Source organism: Dendronephthya gigantea, unplaced genomic scaffold (assembly GCF_004324835.1).
Source record: "Dendronephthya gigantea isolate DGI-Jeju-01 unplaced genomic scaffold, DenGig_1.0 000000F, whole genome shotgun sequence".
In the NCBI taxonomy this organism is placed as follows: domain Eukaryota; kingdom Metazoa; phylum Cnidaria; class Anthozoa; order Malacalcyonacea; family Nephtheidae; genus Dendronephthya; species Dendronephthya gigantea.
In genome coordinates, this window is record NW_021163010.1 from 5,495,314 (window position 1) to 5,515,464 (window position 20,151).

At 37.1% G+C, this 20,151-nt stretch overlaps 2 protein-coding genes and 1 long non-coding RNA gene across 8 annotated transcripts; 2 read left to right on the forward strand and 1 right to left on the reverse strand.

Annotated features, from left to right (window-relative positions):
- Positions 1–465: 465 nt before the first annotated feature.
- On the forward strand, positions 466–4,990 carry LOC114518192 (synaptotagmin-6-like). Of its 2 annotated transcripts, none has more exons than XM_028538147.1 (6): positions 466–752; positions 1,866–2,203; positions 2,611–2,696; positions 3,249–3,594; positions 3,716–3,833; positions 4,267–4,990. In XM_028538147.1, exons 2-6 carry the CDS (start codon positions 1,937–1,939, stop codon positions 4,575–4,577), a joined length of 1,128 nt encoding a protein of 375 aa, XP_028393948.1. In that variant the 5' UTR covers positions 466–752; positions 1,866–1,936; the 3' UTR covers positions 4,578–4,990. The 2 variants fall into 2 exon arrangements, with proteins under 2 accessions (XP_028393948.1, XP_028393940.1); XM_028538139.1 differs by having other exon boundaries at positions 1,925–2,203.
- On the reverse strand, positions 2,090–7,467 carry LOC114518206. The gene is made up of 5 exons (XR_003686457.1): positions 7,174–7,467; positions 3,356–3,525; positions 2,768–2,864; positions 2,557–2,676; positions 2,090–2,177 (listed from the first exon to the last, which is right to left on the reverse strand). It is a non-coding gene; the product is annotated as an uncharacterized LOC114518206 (long non-coding RNA).
- A 1,122-nt stretch (positions 7,468–8,589) lies between these two features.
- On the forward strand, positions 8,590–17,216 carry LOC114517383 (synaptotagmin-1-like). 5 transcript variants are annotated; one of them, XM_028537091.1, is made up of 4 exons: positions 8,590–8,765; positions 13,305–13,666; positions 14,983–15,050; positions 16,364–17,216. In XM_028537091.1, exons 2-4 carry the CDS (start codon positions 13,337–13,339, stop codon positions 16,821–16,823), a joined length of 858 nt encoding a protein of 285 aa, XP_028392892.1. In that variant the 5' UTR covers positions 8,590–8,765; positions 13,305–13,336; the 3' UTR covers positions 16,824–17,216. The 5 variants fall into 5 exon arrangements, with proteins under 5 accessions (XP_028392892.1, XP_028392905.1, XP_028392885.1 ...); XM_028537104.1 differs by lacking the exon at positions 8,590–8,765 and adding an exon at positions 9,090–9,105; XM_028537084.1 differs by lacking the exon at positions 8,590–8,765 and adding an exon at positions 11,031–11,394.
- The last annotated feature ends 2,935 nt before the right edge of the window (positions 17,217–20,151 follow it).

Consider the following 20,151-nt stretch of genomic DNA (forward strand, 5'->3'; position numbering starts at 1 on the left):
TACTATTCTATGGTTTTGACACTTTGGCAAGCTGTCTTAATTTGGTGTCAGTCTGTGGGTTCTTTTTTGGCATCGCATTTGGCTATGTATATTATGTCTATGAGTTGCATTTTGGCGACGTTCTGCATTTGGTCTTATTAATTCTAGACTCTTAAATTGTAATATCTTGATCTTCGACGTTTGCCCGCCAAAGCACCCGCACTGACGTCTATGAACTCAATTCGAACCATGTACGTAAGCCCATTGAGATGACATGTCAACATTCAGTCAGACAAATTATACAGACATACTTATTTGGTTGAGCTTAAACATTATGCGTGGTTTTGGAAGCATGCATGATTACGTTTTCATTGTCTTTATAATCATTGCATCGTCATTGAGGTATGACCAGACGTTAAATATTAGCATATTAACGGACATATTCAACGAACTTTAAGTGTTTTTAAACTGCCATTCAGTCGGATCATTAACTTTTGTCGGATGTATGTTCAACAACACATAACTGCTGACGATTCTTGCAAACGGTCTTGTTAGTAATTTTTTAGTTTGGATAAGCCATGCTATATGAATGTTACTTGCGTACCTGAAATTGTGCTTCGTACTGGTGTAGCGGTAAAAATTCGCATGTCGTAGACATTACCGGTTTAATGAACATTGCTTGATGGACAGGACGGGCGAACTGAATTGGTAGAGATGCTCGTCCGTGATCAAAACATTTTGAAAGTGAGAAAAATACAAAGCAAAGCGCAAAGGTTAGTGAAAGCTAGGCTATATATATATATATATATATATATATATATATATATATATATATATATATATATATATATATATATATATATATATTTCTATATGTCTTTGCTTACATGACCTATAAAACTATATGCCTAAAACATAATTTAAAATACCTGTCAGTTATATTCATGACGTGCTATAGTTGGAATGTGACGGCAACTACAGTTTAGTTGTATATGCGATGCGCGTATAGCCGAAGAAAAAATATTATAGGTATAAAGTTATGATGCATTTCTAAGGCTTACTATACTAAGACTATGAGTCGTATATAGACAGTTATTAAATGGACATGGAGGGGAATGAGGGGGTATCTATAAGTAATCTAATAGACCGCACGACCACTGCCCCGCATGCAGCGTTTCCAATTAATGTTAAACTAAAATCAAATAAATAATAATCATTGATCATGGCCACGATTATGTGAAAGACATCGGGTCGTTATTATTAGATTGAATCTTATACAATGTTTTGTTTTTAACCACCTTAACGTTTCTCCCGACCTTGCAAGGAAACGAGACGACGTCTGCAAGGAAACGAGAAGGAAATTTTTTCCCCGTTTCAAGTATCACTGTTGAATATGCATGATCATTAATTAAAGTTACATATTTTATGTCAACAACGAAGACATATATAACAAACATAACTTGGTGTAGTTGTTTATTACGAGGAAATGCGGATACTGAGCTCAGTAGGATAAATTTACTGGTCTATAAAATTGTCTATTGAATTCGCAATCGCTAAAAAAGAATAGCTACATAATACGTATAAAATGTTAACTTTTACTTATATAGGCTATATACAGAATTGGCCAATTAGATTCGTGTTATAGGAACACATGAAAACACTTGACTCTTTACAGAACATAGGCAGAGTCTTTATAGAAATATATATATGATATATCTATAAGTCGCTCCAATGATTGTCTGCAGTGTGGGCAACCTATGTTAGACAGAAACCTCTTTAAAGTATTCTCAGCGTTGGGTTTCTCTTTATGAAATTAAATGTGTTATGTGCAGACAGTTTTATTGCTTTTTGAACACTTTGTAAACACTTAAAAACGTTCTCTTCAGTTGATATCGCTGTCAAACTGTCGTCCCCAGGATCTCATGGTGGGATTTTTGCTTTTCAGCCGCGTAGATTAATGGGAACCAAGCTGAATCAAACCCATGTAATAGCAATAACTACCCTTTCCATCGTCGTGTTGGCTCTTGTGTTGTACATGTTGGTTAAAATTGCCGCGAAACGGACGAGTCTGAATAGCGGTAGAGTTTACAAAAAACGTCGTGGTGAAGCCAACAAAGTATGGCAGAAAAGTTCAGCAAAATTCAGCATTCTTCTACCAGAATTTCCATATGGAACATTGGCCGAATCATTCATCCAACCTGAATTATTTAATCAAATGCCAAAGGTAATTTCACAACTCATTGAATATACTACTTTAGCATTTTGCTACTTTAATATATACGCCCGTCTTGAGGACGGAATTCCATGCAGCTGCTTTTTCCTTGATAGTGTTTGAACGTCTGATGGGGGTCTTCCTGAGTTTCACGTGACCTCATATTGATTCTGTGGGGGAATCATATAGATTCAGTAAGATCGGCACTTGTAATTTAAAACGAAAATTACTTATGATAAAAATATTCGTTATTGAAGCCCACCTTTACGTTAATCTCACAACATTAATAGAGCGAAATGTTGGGGAATCGAGTTTTTGGCCTACCTGTCCCAGACTTTTGAAACTGATTGTAGTTATTCACTCACCATTAAAATGATAAAACTCGCCAATTCTACATCCAACCACGTTGCTCACTCCAGGTCATTGAAGACGATGAATTATCCGGTGACTGTAGTCAAAGTTATGCTGGGACGCTTTACGTTCACCTGCGATATGATGTTACAAGGTACAAATCAACTTTATTATTAACATGCCTGGTGATTGGAGAGATTCATATATATAGTTCCGCTTCCCTACCTTTAAATATAACACTAACGATTCTCTGATCTCTCGTCCAATTCCCAAACTGAACTCGAAAATGTTGTATTTGCATATGAAATTACATCAATTGACGCTAAAATATGCAGATAATGTATACTTTTATACTTCTTATACTTTTATACTTCTATCGGGCAAAGAGTATCTTGCGAATTTCCCGGAAAATATGAGGATCAAAAACGTTCTTGAAATTTTGCATTCTTGAAAGTTAAATGATAAACTTGTATGGGAACACCACGTACACTTGTTTACTGCAAACAAATATGCGTGGTGTTTTCACAAATTGATTATAATGAAAATCAGTCGTTCATCTCACTGATCACAGTCCTTTTACGCTTTGTTTAATCACGGCTAAGTGGCATTAACGTAAACGACCCAATCAGGTTATAGTTTTGTGTGCCCGCAAACATCAAGTGTATATGTGGTTATTTTTCACACACTTCATAATATATTTTCACAGATCGGTTCTCGTAGTTCTATTGCTCAAGGCACACGATATACTAGCAAACGAAGCAAATGAAATTAATTACTACATGATGATAAATTTGTTCCCACAAAAACACAAACCATGTCAGTCATCAGTATACAGGACGTCCACCGTTGAATTGAAAGAGTCATTCGAGTTTACAATACCGCTCCACTATCTCTTCTTCCAAAGTTTAAAATTCTCGCTTTGGTCATTTGATCGTTTTTCACATCACGAGGTCATGGCTGACACCTTGGTTCACCTACAAGAGCTAGAAAAATATGGTTTGTCCATATGTCGCGATGTTTTTCTGGCAAAGACATTTCTAATGGTGCCAAAGGCAAGTGATATATGGCATTTTTTATATGGTTGCATGCACTACAATGAGTCAAAGTCTTTCTGAAAGGCGGCATGCATAGGTTCAATAGTTTGAAGTGTTTTTTCTTCACATATATTTAAAGGCATCCGATGTGTGTGGCGAAATATTTTTTTCACTTGGATATCTACGTCTAACGCAAAGACTAGCTGTTGTTATCATTCAAGTTGTCAACCTGACAAAACTTGATGATGAACTACCTGGTAGGTATTTAAGCGGCCCGCGTTCTCATGTAGAATTTGCAAAAATGTGCACTTCTTGATCTACGGGAACAGAGAAAAATCTTGACATTCACATAATAGCTCCATAGAATGATGAAAATCTTTTGTACAGTAGCTCACCAATATCACGAAACGTACAGTAGTTTCATTTAGCGCTGTCCACTGACATTTCACTTTTTCATCAGAATATACTACTGCATTTTGGTCATGAGGGGTGGGGAGGGGCTAGGGCCCCGCACTTCTATTATGCCACAGGCCCCGTGAAACGTTAATCTGGCCCAGGTACATCCTGATATCTGTGACTCAGACGCATAAGATAATTAAGATTCTAAATACTGAACGTTTTAATTCGTTTTTCCGAAACGCTATTTCGACCGATACATATGTGTCAATGATTCCGCATGGAAATTTTCAGATCCATTTGTTGAGGTAGCTTTATTGCGTAAAGACAAAAGAATTAAAGTACAAAGAACCTCGACAAAAAAGAAAGAGCAGAATCCAAAATACAACGAAACATTAACATTCGATGTTCCAGCAGAATATTTACACGAATCAAGCTTGTTGCTTTGTGTTTTAAGCAAAACAGGGAAGTCGTGTTTGGAAGAAAATTTAGGTACAGTTTTGCTAGGAGCTGATGGAAGTGGCGAAAATTTTGACCATTGGGAAGAGATGAGGACTGGAACGAAACCGAAACCAAGATGGCATAAATTAAGAAAAGGTTTTTAACAATTTGGAACTGTTTTTTACTATATATACTAATTTTTAAATTCAAAAAAGGCAATTTTATTGTAAAATTCTCCTAAAAGCAATATGCTCCAGACAATGTCATATGCTCACATTAGCTTATTCATATAATATGGCTCTCTGCGCGCAGAAGTTACGATTACACGCATAATGCGTTCCGCCGGCATTTTGTAAATAACCTAATAGTTAATCAAAATCTAGAGGAAACACACCTAATATAGGGAAGTGTTTAATCAGAAAAGATTAAGACCCAACCTACTAATTCTATGTCAGAATCTACGAATATACTATTTTACATCTGTTATAGGCAATTTGCATCATAGAAACGGACTAACCAGTAGCGTAGCCAGCCTGCCGATTTGTCCCGCTATGCTAATATTTTGGTGTTCATTGACTGTGAAAACAATAAATTTCTAAAGAAGTGAATAATTATAATAACTCGAAATTTACATAGCGGGACAAAATATTCAAGCTGGCTACGTCACTGGGACTAAATCAAATTTTATAGTCATATTAATGTTATATACATGTTATGAAAAGCTAAAATGTTTTCCATTTCACCTAAAATAGTACCATATGATGGTATCAGCTAATTATCGAGCACAAGCAGTCAAACCAATTTCTGTTCAGACCTCTTCTTGTTCAGCATTGCCATTTAATGAGTGGTTATTTCAGGCGTACCTCTGGTAACAGTCACTGAACTGTCAACCTTGTCCTTGATCATCCAATACGATCTGCATGCGACAATAGGTGGGAAGAGAGGCGTAAAACCCCCTATAAGTACAGCCCTGCTTATTTTCGTACTGTTTTCCCTAACTAATAACTAGTGTACTTTCAAACTTCCATGACTAGCGTCTTCCAAACTAGTATGGCTGTTGAGACAGCTGATAACGTTGCAATGACAAATATCTCGAACATGGAACGCGTTATAAATTTACTCATGAATTTTTCCGAATATAGAATGATAACAGCTTGATCCAACCTGTGTTTCTCAAGAACACGTGCGAGCTTCTCTCTTTCTGTTCCCGTGAGCTGATGCAAACCTGAGTCGAGGCGACACAAGTCGGATACCGACACATCTATAACTTGTAACTTTCCTTTAAGATTGAAAAACGAGTGCGTCCTAACAGAATTTTCATCTAGCAGAATCCTCGTTTCCACACAAAACGTGAACCATGAGTTCAACCATACTTCCAAAATTTTCACTTTAATGACATAAATACAGTAAAGGTGCCAAAGAAAAAATACAAATTGCATACATGCTGTGAATATAAGCAACTCTTTGTAACTGTCAATTCTTGTGTGTTCTTCCACAATGAAAGGCCAGATTGTGGAAAAAGGTGCTATAGCAAGTACAAGCAATAAAACAAGTGCCATACTTGAGCCTAACTTTGAGAAACCCCCACCAAAAAGAAGAAGGGAATGTGTTCTTGGGCCTTGTTCATTGTTTGCCATTAAGCAGGATTTGTAGCAACCAGCTACATAGTTAATCTTGTTGTATACTCCGAACAACATATATGGCCGAGGAACAACAGTGAAGTATTTGGGGTGGTTGGAAAGTAAAGGTTGTTCCTCACTTGAACTATATTGACCAGTTAAAATTCCTTCCAGTTCACCAGAGGAAGTAAATTCCTTTGAAATATAATCTGAAGGGTGCAGTGATGGCATTTTCAATATCTGTAGAATAGATTAACAACCCATATGTCACATACACAGATGCACCATATAAATTATAATTGAGTTCTTTGGATGTCTAGCTTAATCTTCCTTACTGTCACTATCATATGCACTTGGTTGTGGAAAATTCAATTCAATGTGTTCATTGGGCTCAATGGTCTGGAACATCACAATAATTATAAAGAATAGTTTTAAAAGGCTGGGGGGGGGGCATGTAAGTGCAAACAGTATACAAAATCTCATTCTGGGATACATAATTGGTGGTAAAAATGACCGAGATTTACTAAAGCCTACACCTGCCTGGTGCACATTTTTCTTTCCGCTTAGGTACTGTGTGGTGACCTTGCAGTAGCCCAAGCATTTTGCAGGCAAAGCGTTTGGCGACAGTGTACACGAATCAACTGCCGATTATTTAAAAATGCCTGTTTGAGTCTAAGACTTAGTCGGTCTAGTGGCTAATGGGTTATGCAATAAATAAATGCATCCGAAGTAAAACAGATTAAAATCCATCGTGTTCTCCGAAAAAATTTATGACCGACGATTTCTCGATCGAGTCTCCATCTCTCTGCTATTCGGTCGGGGTATCACTATAAACTTCATAAGAAAAACAAAGGCCAATTTTGAGACAATTTTGAGACTTGCTGTACGGCTTTAATTTGATTTGGAAAAAGACACCACTATATGGAGACTGGTAATCGATCCTTGAGTACTATACCGTCTACTGTGAGCGGAGCAGTCATTGTTTTATAAAGTCGAAAGTGCTGTCGTATTCAATATAAATTTATATATAAGCAAGACCTATGTCTATGAATTCCATTCAAGAGAGATAGTGTACGTAAACAAATATACGTCCAGAAGCAAGGGTGAATACTAGAAAATTATCATCAGATTTTTCACTTACAAAAACCACCACAAGCTGTCTCGACGTTTTCGTAGAACTCCTTGTACTGTACCGCGTACCGTTGGTGCCTTAGTACACTGTGCTGTTGCCTCTAGCCTCGATACAGAGTCGAGTCAGTCGACTATACACTGCAATAGTTGAAGGCAAGTTACTAAATACTTTCACAGGTCGCCGTCTAAAGGTTTATTTTATAGCCAAATATGTTGTTTCACATTGTTGCGCCCCAATTTTATCGTCCAAAACATATTGATAAGGAAGTCAAATTCACGAGCTGAGTTTCGAATTTCCTGCTTTCGTTTCTAGTTTCTATGACTTAATTATGTGATATTATCATAACGACAGATCCTTGTGTATGACTGGATGGTTATGTTGGTTTAACCATAGATCATTTAGAACGATCCGATTATCCAGAGTCAACCCAGAACCTAAGGTTCTACCTACAATCACCCAAATAGAAGTTGTTATTAGGCTGTTATCTAGCTTGCGTCTCAATCCCGTGCGCGAAATTGGTCTGCGTCTCAGAGAGTTCAAAGAGAGGGACTCTTGGAATAGAGAGTTAGAGAGTCAGACCTCAATCGGGGATACAAATGATACAAGAGTTTTTCTATTGAGACACAATAACGAGTTTGATATCCACTACCACTACAATAGTTATTTACACCGGCGCGTTTTGCTATTGGCGCCTGAGAACGGAACGGGGGACTAGAAATCTGGCTTAATCTGGAGTCGAGGAAAGACTCCAAAAACACGCTCAGTCTCTAAACTAATCTCGAACTTAGGGTGAGGAAAGACCCTGGATACGAGGTTGTCCCACGCAACGGCAATTGTATTTTGTAAAACAGCAACATGTGTTGAACACATATCCTTCATTTACTGCAATACGTTACAACCTCTTACTTCTCCTCATTATCTGACATGAGATTTCAATTCTGCATCATTCCAATGCTTGATTTATTTAGCTTTTTGAACTGAAAATTGAACCATATGGATGGCTAGTGCATCATGTTATAACAAATCGTGCATTTCTTATTGAATTGACTGATTGTCTTAAGGATTGTTCACACAATGAGCTTCACATGATGATTAATGAATCCTAAAAGGTAAACTATAACTTTAGTGCATAGTGCAATTATATAACCTTTTTATTCGACAAAACATTCAATCTGTTTTCTTCTTTTCAATAGAATCAAAATTTTCGAACGGACGGCAAAAAACCAACCTTTAATAGAAATTATAGAAATTGATAACTTGCTACAAATTTGCAATTGCAATTGAATAGATTCTCTGGTAAATAACAAAGCATTTTAGACCGTATAGTTCTATCGTCATGCATAATTACACATATATACACAAAATTGACAAATAGTATTTACTTTCAAAAAATCAACAGGAATACCTGCTCACGAGTCCTATTAATCTTTTAAATTTTAACAGCTTCCACGAACACCTACGCGTTTATCGTGATGTAATCTTTGTTTTCCTGGCTGGCTGGTACTGATGGACATGTCACTTATGGCGTGATGGCAAGAAATTATCAAATATAATTGAGGATTGTCTGGATTGACAGCTACTACAAACGATGGCATGTATCGGTATGTGATTTTTCATCATCGCGGCCTTCTTAATTCAAGAGATCACTGATCATGACCTTGAATTTATAGTATATTTGATTTAATTAAATCATACATACGGACTATAGTCGGTACAGCATTTTTCAAATGTTTTTATGTAATACTACATATAAAATCATAATACTACATCCAAAATCACAGGGATATTTGAAACAGAAATGAAGCTATACGATCACTAAGTGTGGTGAAGATTTCAAGGCACTTTCATTTTAGTACAAGTTTGGCATTAGTAAATCCACGGCACAGCCACAGGAAAATCCTGCAAGAGTTTAGTATCTGCCCGCACACGTTAACATGTGATGTATGTATGATCAAGTATATAAGGAAGTTCCTACAAAAAATAAATCATAAAATGCATAAATATAGCTAAATGGAAATTCTGGGAAGCTACAAAGCTTAGGTTGATGTTAACTTGCAACTTTATACTTATATTGTGAAATGAATTCGCGGTGATATTTTACATACCAGAAAAGATTTAGAGGTTTGCATACTTCTAGACGCGCTTGATTGGCATGTGGGGGCGCGGAGTATATAATACTTCCAAATTCGAAAATAATTTTATTTTCATCATATTTGTTCCAACATAGATGCTTATTTGGATTAATTGGATATAATCTAGCTAGTAGGAAATTTATGCGTATCTGTCATATAACAACTACCTTCACGGCACTTCACCATTTTCTCCCTCTTATAGATCTTGACTTTAGTCGTCTAAAATATGATTAAAATTTACATCAGTTATACGAGACTTTTTCGATTTACCAAATCAGATGAATCGAGAATGGTCACATTCATATACAGTCTTGAATCAGGCTAAGATGCATGGAGGTCATGCACTTTTGAATTTAAATAAATTTATACGTTCGCCGCGCGCGAATTTGTCTAATTGATCTCAGTACTTCTAAATGTTTCGAAATTTTTTATCAAAGCCCTCCATATGTGTTGATATTATCAGCTTTGGTTACCCTATATATAATTATCGGCGTTTCGGGAACAATTTTATTATCGTCCTCTGCCCACTACCCACCACCCACTCACCTCGACGTAGATTATAAACGACGTAGTCATACCTACACACGCAACTAAATTCAGTCCATGCGAGTTTTGATGCGATACATTACTGAAATCTGTGCTCCTACAGTACGGTCGGTCGATCGTTTAACATTTAAGGAGAAAATGTACGCCAAATTGAGGTTTCAACCAACCAGTAATTACCGCCAAAGTCAATGGAGCTCGCAGACTGCCGCTGGAAGCCTACATTGTACATGAAAGTTTGCTTCCGTGCATGTCTCATTCGTCCTCCTATTTCCTCGAATCCATCATCCTCGAATCACTGGCACTTAAGAATCGGTACATCGGTGCAGGATATAACAATTTAAGTGTACTTTCTGAAAAAATCGCCAAACGTTATGCCGTTTCAGATCATTCGACAGGTGCAGGTTGAGAAGTCGTCACTTTGGGCCTTTGTTTTATCAGTAACTTTCTATAAACATGGTCTCATGGTAAAGATACCACCAAAAAATTTGCTATAGAAATTTTCTTGTACATGAAATGATTATATCCGATATTTTGTTTAAATCAATTTAATTCCCGCAACATATTGTTCACAAGTTCATTTGGGAAAAGTAAATTTTGGACCATTTGTATAGACTCTATAAATATATGGTCGAAAATGCAGTTTTAAGTCAGTGATTATCCTGAGGCAAGGAAAGGGAATTTTTGTGTCTCTAAGGTGATTTTCCATCGCGTGCAGTACAGACAAATCATGTTTTTTTATCGCAAGGAAGTTTTGAAGAGTTTTGAGTAGTTTAATAATATATACATTTCACTATAGTAATATTCTTGTCGCGACAATTAAGCACAATCAAACTGTATGTGTATCGATTTTGTCATCAGTAAATCTGAGTTAGATATTGAAAACACGCGGCATAAAAGGAAATTAGATTTTCACAATGGTAATACTTAGATTTATACTGCATCATACATTCTCAATATATTTGATACTGAATGCAGTCATGTGCAGCCAGCGATGCTGCTTCATAATTCGTAATCAGTATTCTTTGATTTTGGTGATCATTTCAGTTATCGCTTTGCGGAATTGAGAATGAATATTTAACAACGCTTACCGCTTTATGTAAATTGAGGCTTTATGACAGGCCGGATTTTTGCATGACCAAACTTAGAAGAATAATTTAAAGCTAATAGTAAACAGAATTAAGTGAGCGAGGCAACGACTGCCAACGAGGCCGTTAAAATTGTGCAGATATACGGTTGTGCTGATGAAGTATGGTGTAAGTACCCTGTTTATACGGTAAAGCATTGATGGCGAAAAGTAATCTAGTCAGTTGTATGTTTATACAAAATGATTTGAAGGCATCAAGTCTTGTAAATTGAAGGAATAATAAAAGAGTGAGTATAGATTTTTAACCGTCAGTCGAAAGCGTGATAATCCTGTCAATTCATGTCATTGGTGGTAACGGTCGTACGATGTGAGAAGAGTATAGGCCTAAAGGAAACCTAGATCAGCGTGCCATTTACTGGTGATCTAAAATTTAAAATAAGAAATTTCGAAATTTCAAGCTTCATTGAGGTTAGTTTTTATGTACGGTTCAGTCTTTGTTCATTTAGAGCTCTTATAAGTTGAGTATAATTTTCACTAATTACATCTTAGTATATATACATATAAGGTTGCTAGAGGCCGCATATTTGTGTTCAAAAATGTCGCTATAACCTGTTGTTTGTTAGTTTAACTAAATGGTGAATAGATTTTTCACCTTCTTATCATTTAGCTAGCATATTCTATAGCTACATAATTAATCAGGCCAAAAGTTAAAATTCGAAAAAATCTATATGGCTAGTGCACCGGCCCAATAAACGGAAATAGGAGTGTTTCGGGACTGCCGCCATGAGAGCTCTTGAGTGAACTTGAGTGAACTCATTGCGAAATGAGTATAAATCATTTTTCATATATTCAAAGAAGAATATCATGATTCATTCTATGAATATCATAGCAATGATAGCATATTGTACATATATATTGTCTCTACTGTCCTGGGAACCAATGAATGATCTTGCGTGCTGATATGGGTTGGGGCTCGCCCACTGCAACTATACTTCCAAATTCTAACGGCTTATATGCCGACTGTTTTTTGTCACGTTCATGACGTTTAATATATGGTGAATTGAGTGAATTTATTTACGTCAGTGCCGAGCGTGTATTCACTTTAATATATGTATAGTTTCATTAATTTAATAAGGAATTTAGCGCGTATAGGACGGGAAGCCCGGATGACTTAAATTATTCACTCCATTCTGTAACATCAGAATCAAAGGATGTTGCAACTTTGGATTAGGAGATCCGACCTTATTTGAAAAAAAAAATGTCCTGCAGGCTAACTTTGTTCCGAGACCGGTACCGATGAAAAAATGAGGGCAAACACTGCCAACCCTCCGTCTTCCATCTTTGGAAGGCATCAGCTGGAATTATGACTGAATTAACCAAGTTCACGATGACATATATTTCCTCAAAATGGCGACCATTTCCCTCATTGTCACAGAAAGGCTATCATATATCGTCGTTTCCTGGCGATTTGTGGCATTTTTATCTGTAATTTTAAATGAGGAATCGGGACGTCCTTTGATAAGGAAAAGAGAGACTTGATGAATTATCGGAGGATCATCTTCAATCTTCATCAACATCTCTACTGAGCAACACATGTTTCAAATATTCTCCGTGTGATTGGTTTCCGTTACCGAATTACGGTCAGACGCGGATACCGGATTTGTTTCTTTTCAATCTCTCCTTCACGGCTCACGCCTAACAGTAACACTGAATATAGCTGATCTAGCTGATGTAGAAAATGTTTTCCCAACCTGTTCCAAGTGCAGCAATAAAAAGTCTTCCCCGTCGAATGATAAATTAGTTTTCATAAAATTTGTCAGTTTTAAACTTATATATACAGTATACTTTCGTGTGTGGGAAAAACTTAGCGGTATATTGCTTCGTAGCTATAAACCACAAACCGCCAAAAATATGCATTAGCGATATATTGTTGGTGGTTTTATCAGTAGTTGATAGTATGCAGACATTACTGACTTGCAGCTTCAATGTCGGTTTTGTATTCTACGGCATAATAAATGCATTGTGTGGGAAAATTTGAAAATTTCTTTAAAACAAGCTTCAAGCAGCAAATTATATCGCCTACACAAAGTTCACTTGGATTGACTGAGTTTCCGAATATCGTATGATATCGAACAAAAAATTTGGCAGACTGATCCCATTTCTATCAGTATCACTTAATTGTCTCAAAAAGTAAGGCTAGTCAAAAGATTTTAAGTCTCATAATTATTTTCCTACTTATTGGTAGCTGTCAGTTGGGTCGAATTTATATAGAGCTACACATTACGTAACGAGTTACGTAAAGCATGATACCTAAAGCATGCATGATAAAATGATACCTAAAGCATGCATGCATAAACTTGTATTTGTTTATTTTTTAGACAACACTTGGATGATGTAGCAAGGCTATGTCATGGTGCCAAAATTGATTATCATTTACGTCTGTGCGGGTGTGGTGTCTTTTGTTGCTTTCTCCTTTTTCATTCTTCTGCTTTACCGCTGGAGAATTAACAAACCGAAGAAGAATAGATATCCCTCAATCGTCTTGACATCCCATGATAGCCCGCAATTAAAAGAGAAACGACTCTGGAGTCCCCCAGAGAGCAAGGACGCTACAAAAGGGACTGCAACAAGAGCAGAGCGTAGTGACAAGACAAGAAGTTACTGGTTTCCAAAGACTGATATTCGACCATTTCTTGCACCTTTATCAGGCGAATATCAACAACCCGTGGCTTGTAAACAAGTAAGACAATTTTATTTCCTCCTATAAGCCAGTACGAAACCAGCTCGTTTATACCTATAATTACTTCAGTGCTGCATTAATGATTGAACACTCGCAGATAAGACAAGCCGATATGTATATGCCCCTGGGAAAACAATTCAAAGTTTTTAAATAAGCAAATTCAAAATTTGCACGAAGGAATCGGGAACGTGAATTACGTGATGTCCGTATATCTACTATAACTAATCTGTTTCAAGGCATGTCCGACTGTGATAATTTAATTGAGTATAGTTAGCTATATAGGAGCGACGTGTATGCATGGCATTTTAGTTTAAATTGAAAATTTGAACGCAGAGTATATAGTATATGATATAAGTATATAGTAAAACATATAAAAACAGTTATGATTTTTGGCACTTCACTCGATGCAGGTAAATTCTAGAGGTTCAAAGTGTCTTAATTTCGAGTGGAATTATACAAACTTCAAATTCAAGCCAGGAACAGTTGACGGAAAAATGAGTCAACTAAAGGTCCTTCGGCAGCGTAGGTTCGATTCCTGCCGGAGGAACTTTAGTTGGCTCATCAGTTTTCCATCAACTGTTCCTGGCTTGAATTTAAAGTGTGTATAATTCCACTCGAATATATAAGAACAAATATATATATAACATAAGAAACTTAAACTACTGAATCAGGAATGAGATTTTAATTTATTCGTGTTTAATTTGAACATAAAAAATTCAGGCAAGGGAACAAATTGGGAATTCAAAATTTTGTAATACTATAATCAAGATGGAAGTCACGCATTTAAACATCGAATTATTCGCGTCTTCATTCACCGAAATATCATTCGCTCTACTCACAGATGCGGTGTAATGCGGTGCAATTATGCAATACAGGTTACATAGACGACAATAAAAAATTATCTTTTGGACTGTTTATTTTTTCGCGAACTTTGACGAAAGGACTTGCCGCCGATTTTAAAAAACGCATTTATTAGCTATATAATTATGTCATATAATTTATTTCATAATATTCATGATTATAATCACTTTCTTCGCTTTTGTGGGGGCGCGTAGCCGCGCAAAGGAGTTTCACAATGGGTTCGAATGGCTGATAATAGCGCATTCACACACTCATCACCCTATTTGACTCCTTGCAAGTTAGAACTGAGGTCATAGTTGATAGGCGTATTCGAGCTAAATAGGGATGGGAACCGTACCTTTTGACCATGGAATCGCGATCCGGCGTTTTAAAATGATTTTTCTTCTTAAACGGCTTACTCAACAAAGCACAAATTATTCAACTGTTATATGCATATTCTAATTCTTATTTTACAGACAGATGATATCGTAAAAGGTCGTTTAAAGTTTTCCTTCGGCTATGATTACAATATGGAAAAGGAAAAGTATGTTTGGATATATTAATTGTTAACTCAATAAAGGTTGGCCTTTCAAAGTAGCGTAAACCTCGAACTGCATGTGAGCGCGAAAGATATGATGCGCTGTGACTTGTGATGCTCCCATGCGGCATATTCAAGTCAGTAAATTGCCTTTAGGGAAATCTCTCTTTTTTTGGTGATTCTTAAGCTGCGTTCACGCTACGTGCTTTTAACCTGGCCTGCTGACCAGGCCTTAGACCAGGCCTGGACCTGGTCTATAGGCAACAAAATCTAGGCCAACAGCAGAAGGTGATCTGGACCTGATTTTGAACTTAATAGTATGATTTGTATAGGATACATATAGTATCGGCGTGTTTTGGGTCTAAACTTTGGCTATCCGATATCATCAACAAGGAAGACAGTACGAATTAACGTAGCACATATTACCTGGACTTGTCCTAGACCTGGTCCAGGCCAGGTCTAGGCCTGAAGTGTAAACGCGGCTTTAGACGAAGCCAAATTTCCAAGTTAACGAGCTCAGTTAAATAGAGCAATAATCCACTCATATAGATTGAGGTTTAGGCTTCTGCTTTGCGTGCCTGACCAAAAAGATTTTTTCACTAGAATGCAAAATACCAGCCAATACTGATAGCAATCGCCAGTTATAAGTTGAATAGGCGCCACCATTCTCTATACTCCGTTCTCATTGATACGCGGTACCGGTCCGCTCGTCACGACATATTTGTTTCCCGTTGTTGAGCAACGGTCAGTAGTGCATGCTTATTTATTTGATAGATTTTGTATATAAATTCAGGTCTGAGACATTAAAAATTCTCTCTGTTTTTATCACCTACAAAATTTGACCGGTTCCGATGGCAACCTGGTACCGTGTAAAAACATGCATGGAGTGTAATTTTTATGGGGATTTTTATACTACCGCGACGAGTCAATAATTAAGGAGTCAGGAAGAAATTTGGCAAAAAAAATAAAGTTGGTCTGATCTTTTGTTTGCGTGTCAAACCAGGCAAACGCGCGAATCGCGAATCGTCATTCGTCAACACAGCAAGACGAACTATCAACTATCTGCGAAGCCGTCTGATTTCTTGCATATATGCAGTAGATATAGACAAAAAGGAAGATTTTTCTTCAAAAAGGTGAATTTCGCAGACAAATGTCTTGCCTAACGACCCAAGTTCGTCGCCGTGAAAATCTAAAAAACATCTTTTGAAAGCGTGTTCATTACAAGTTATAGTTCATGATTAACATTATGCGTGCCTATATGTTAAAATATTTTACTCGCGGCACATTTGAAACGCGTCTGATATATTCTTCTCCAATAGGTCACTCCTGACAGTAAAATTGCATCACGGACGCGACTACACGGACGAATTTAACAACATGTCGATGGATTCGTTTGTAAAAACACGTCTGCTACCGAGTGGACTTCAAATATTCACATCTAAACTTCAGCGCAGAACGCTGAATCCGAACTACAACGAAACTTATCAATTTGAAATTGAATATTCAATGTTGAGCACGCAAGTGCTCTGCTTTGAGGTATTTCGCTACGACTGCGTCTCCAGGCACAGCATTTTCGGTGAAGTAATTGCGCCGTTCAAAGATCTGGGTTTCAGTGGTACGGGAAATGTTATTAAAGAAATCTCAATGTCGATGAATATAACTGAGCCTAATACTGCGACATCGGGGACTAAACAGAAATGTGGTAATAACAATGACATCATTGGAGGTGATATAAAGATCGTAGAACAAGATGATGGTACCATTTTTCAAGATACCTAACCAGGCATAAGTGCACATCAATTATCATATTACAAACTCACTGGCAAAAATCATTTGAAAATTAATGACATTCAAGACTGCTTTTGCACAAATTAATACAGGGGCAGCGAAACCAATACGTTGCGGTCCCCCAACTTTTGAAAATCACCAAGTTCCTTTTTCAAGCGAGTATACATGCATGCTCTTTTTGGAATCATGCATTGTGCATTATAATATAATGAACTAAAATTACTAAATCAATAATCTACGATGATTATACCAGGATGATTACCAAAAATGAGAACACTGATTTCAGCGCCCCCCCCCCCCATTTTAAATTGTTCCGCAACCCTTGATCATTCATAAGACGTCGTCCTATCGAAAGGCGGTATCCGACTATCCCAAACATGCTGTATATATGCTATATATATATATTAATATATATATTAATATATATATATATATATATATATATATATATATATGCACGGTTATATATGGATGATATATTCTATGCATCCAGAGAATCACGATTCACGAGAAATTTATAGAATGTTAGTTGTATGTGTATTGTATTTCTCTACATCTTAGATATGTAACTACTAACTATACAGGGTAAAACTGCATGTTTATTATACTTCGTTTATCTTGTACTTTACTTTTAATCGTTGACTCTTCATCGTTTTAGAATTGCAGGATTTGCACTATATATTCTTATAATACGCATTCGAATTCGAATGAAGGGAAACAAACAATTGCATCAGGCGAAGTAGCAACCATTTGTGGTAGTGTGGTAGACGAATACTGTTCTTTCAGTCTAACCTGGTACCAATTATAAACATCTTTTCCATGAGTGGCAAGCACTACGGAATACGGATTGATTTACATATAAACTACGCGCCTTATCATGACACGTAGTAACACATTGTAGAAAATGCTGCAAGGTAGAAAGAGTCAATAAATACTGAACAAGAATTAGCACTCGTTAACTTAGTAAAGGATTACGTTAATCTTGTTTTGGCGAAAGGAAAAACATGATAATCTGCAAATACTGTTTGGCAAGTGACTCGACCAGGTGCACAAACAATTAGGTACACTAATTCAGCTTTCTACGGTATATGATGTCATATAACCTTCAATCTTCTATTGATTCTGTGAAGATTCTTCGCTCGACCACGACCATAGTTTATGTGTACAGACGGACTGAGGCAGATTAGAAACTATGGCCAACGGCCTTCATGACATGCATTGGTCCTCAATGTTAACTTTACCCGGTTCTTTTTGCAATCGAAGGATTACTTCCCTTCTCCGCCTTGTCGACACTACAGCATGCACGCATCAAGCAAGATCCTGATACACATTGCGGCATTGTAAATGTTCATTAAATGTGCTTGGACAGCGTTAGAAATGCGGCAGCCGACGACATCCTTACACAACACTTGTATGCGTATGTCTAGTATGTGTCAAGACAGAAGTGTCTTTCACGAAACTTCCCCAAATGCCTTCGCATCGTTCCCGACGCCCCTAGCGAAGTTTGATAGCATATATGACGTTTGTACGCGTTTTTTATTCAATCGCATACGCCAGGCTACTAATCGTGCACAACTATTAAAATACATCGTGTGTAAATGGCCTAATATTCTCAGTCCAATATACCAAACTGACAAACACACCACCGTCACCACGGGCGGGCCGCGTATAGTTACTATAATATAAATACGAGCGGATCCAGCCTGCTTCGCACTAAGCTGAATCTTACGGGGCGAGATCTTGCCTCGTATGGTTCGCATCAATTTAACATTTTCACTCCAAGAAAAGCAATGAAATCGTGTCGGAGCGCACGCTTCGAAATTGCAAATTTAAACCTTGTTTTTCACTTCAACTTCAAACGTAAATCCCAACGTGCCGTAGTTTCTTTGTTTCCAAGTCATGCTGGGTGATCAGGAAACAGTGAAATCCTGATAGGCTTCAAAGATATAGCTAAAACGGAGCGGCCATAATTAATTAAGCCTTAATATTGACCTAGAACGATCTCGAAGAAATGCTTCGATAGTCGGTTTATACCTTGGCCTACTGTAAAATGTATCTACATTTACATTACAATGTTTTTGGCTTTTTGGGTTTGAGTTGTGTAGAACAATAGTACAGAACCTACTAAACTAGACAAAATAAGGCATTGCAGCCTTGCAGCTGATTATCTCCCCCGCGTTTAAAATGGGGACTAAATTTCTTAGGCTATGATTATCTATTGATAATGATGCATTGGACACATGAGAAGTATGACTGTGTGACGTATAAACTCGCTAATATTGTGGTTATAGAGCTGCTATAGTATCCTGTATGAGTGGAAATGTGTACCTATTTTGGAATATAACCAGAAGCAGAAGGAAAAAATATCTAGTTGAAAAACATAAGTATACATGCTATTACTACAAGTGCCCAGCCTGTTCAGAAAGGCACTTGAATATTCTGAGCGCCCTGGCCCCTGGTATTGAGCTAGCGAGGTCAGCTGTGCCAATGTGCAAATTAAATAAATACGTATATCGTTAAAATTTCCAAACAAATGTACGTCCTGTTAAGGATTTTGTGAATTTAAAAGTAAAGTGGCAGTTGTCCGGGGGGAACACTGGCTATGCGTGGTGTGTTTCCTAGAATTTACAGGACGTGCTAATGAATTTTGGAAGCTTATGTAAAGTTCGAAAAACTGTAAATATGTTAAATAGAATTATTATGGTATCACCGATAATTTTATAAACTTTGGTGGCTTTTCCATATTATATCGAAGTAAACAAATCATCCTCGGCAATTGATGATGTAGCGAATCTTATATATTTTCAAATTGTTTCGTTTTCCGCGCTAGCGCTGTAACATGAGCTGTTGTTGATAAACTTTTCTATCTGAATAAATTTTGTAACAAATCAATTTAAGTTACAATTTCACAGCATCCCCCGATTGTATATTATTCACGTTAGCAAAAATACGGGCAACATAGCAACTAAAATATTGCGGTAGACAGCACTAGCTTGATGAAACCGAGTAAACTTTTCAGCGATGTGATTTCACGTTATTGTTGTCAAGTCAATCCTTTCCAGCTAAGTACAGAACATTCACGGGCATACAGAATTTACCCATAACTATAAGGTCACGAAAGCCTGCCCATGAAACCAATCTTTCTCAGGGCCGATAATAGCGAAAGAGAAACCCTCCATTGAAGTATAAACGTTTTAAAATAATATCGCCTAAATAGGTCTGCCCCCAAGCGACCGGGGATTAAGAAGTATAATTTTTGCAAAATGATAAGTTTCGATTATTTTTACGGGGGCATTGTTTTACAATTGCCGTGACGTCA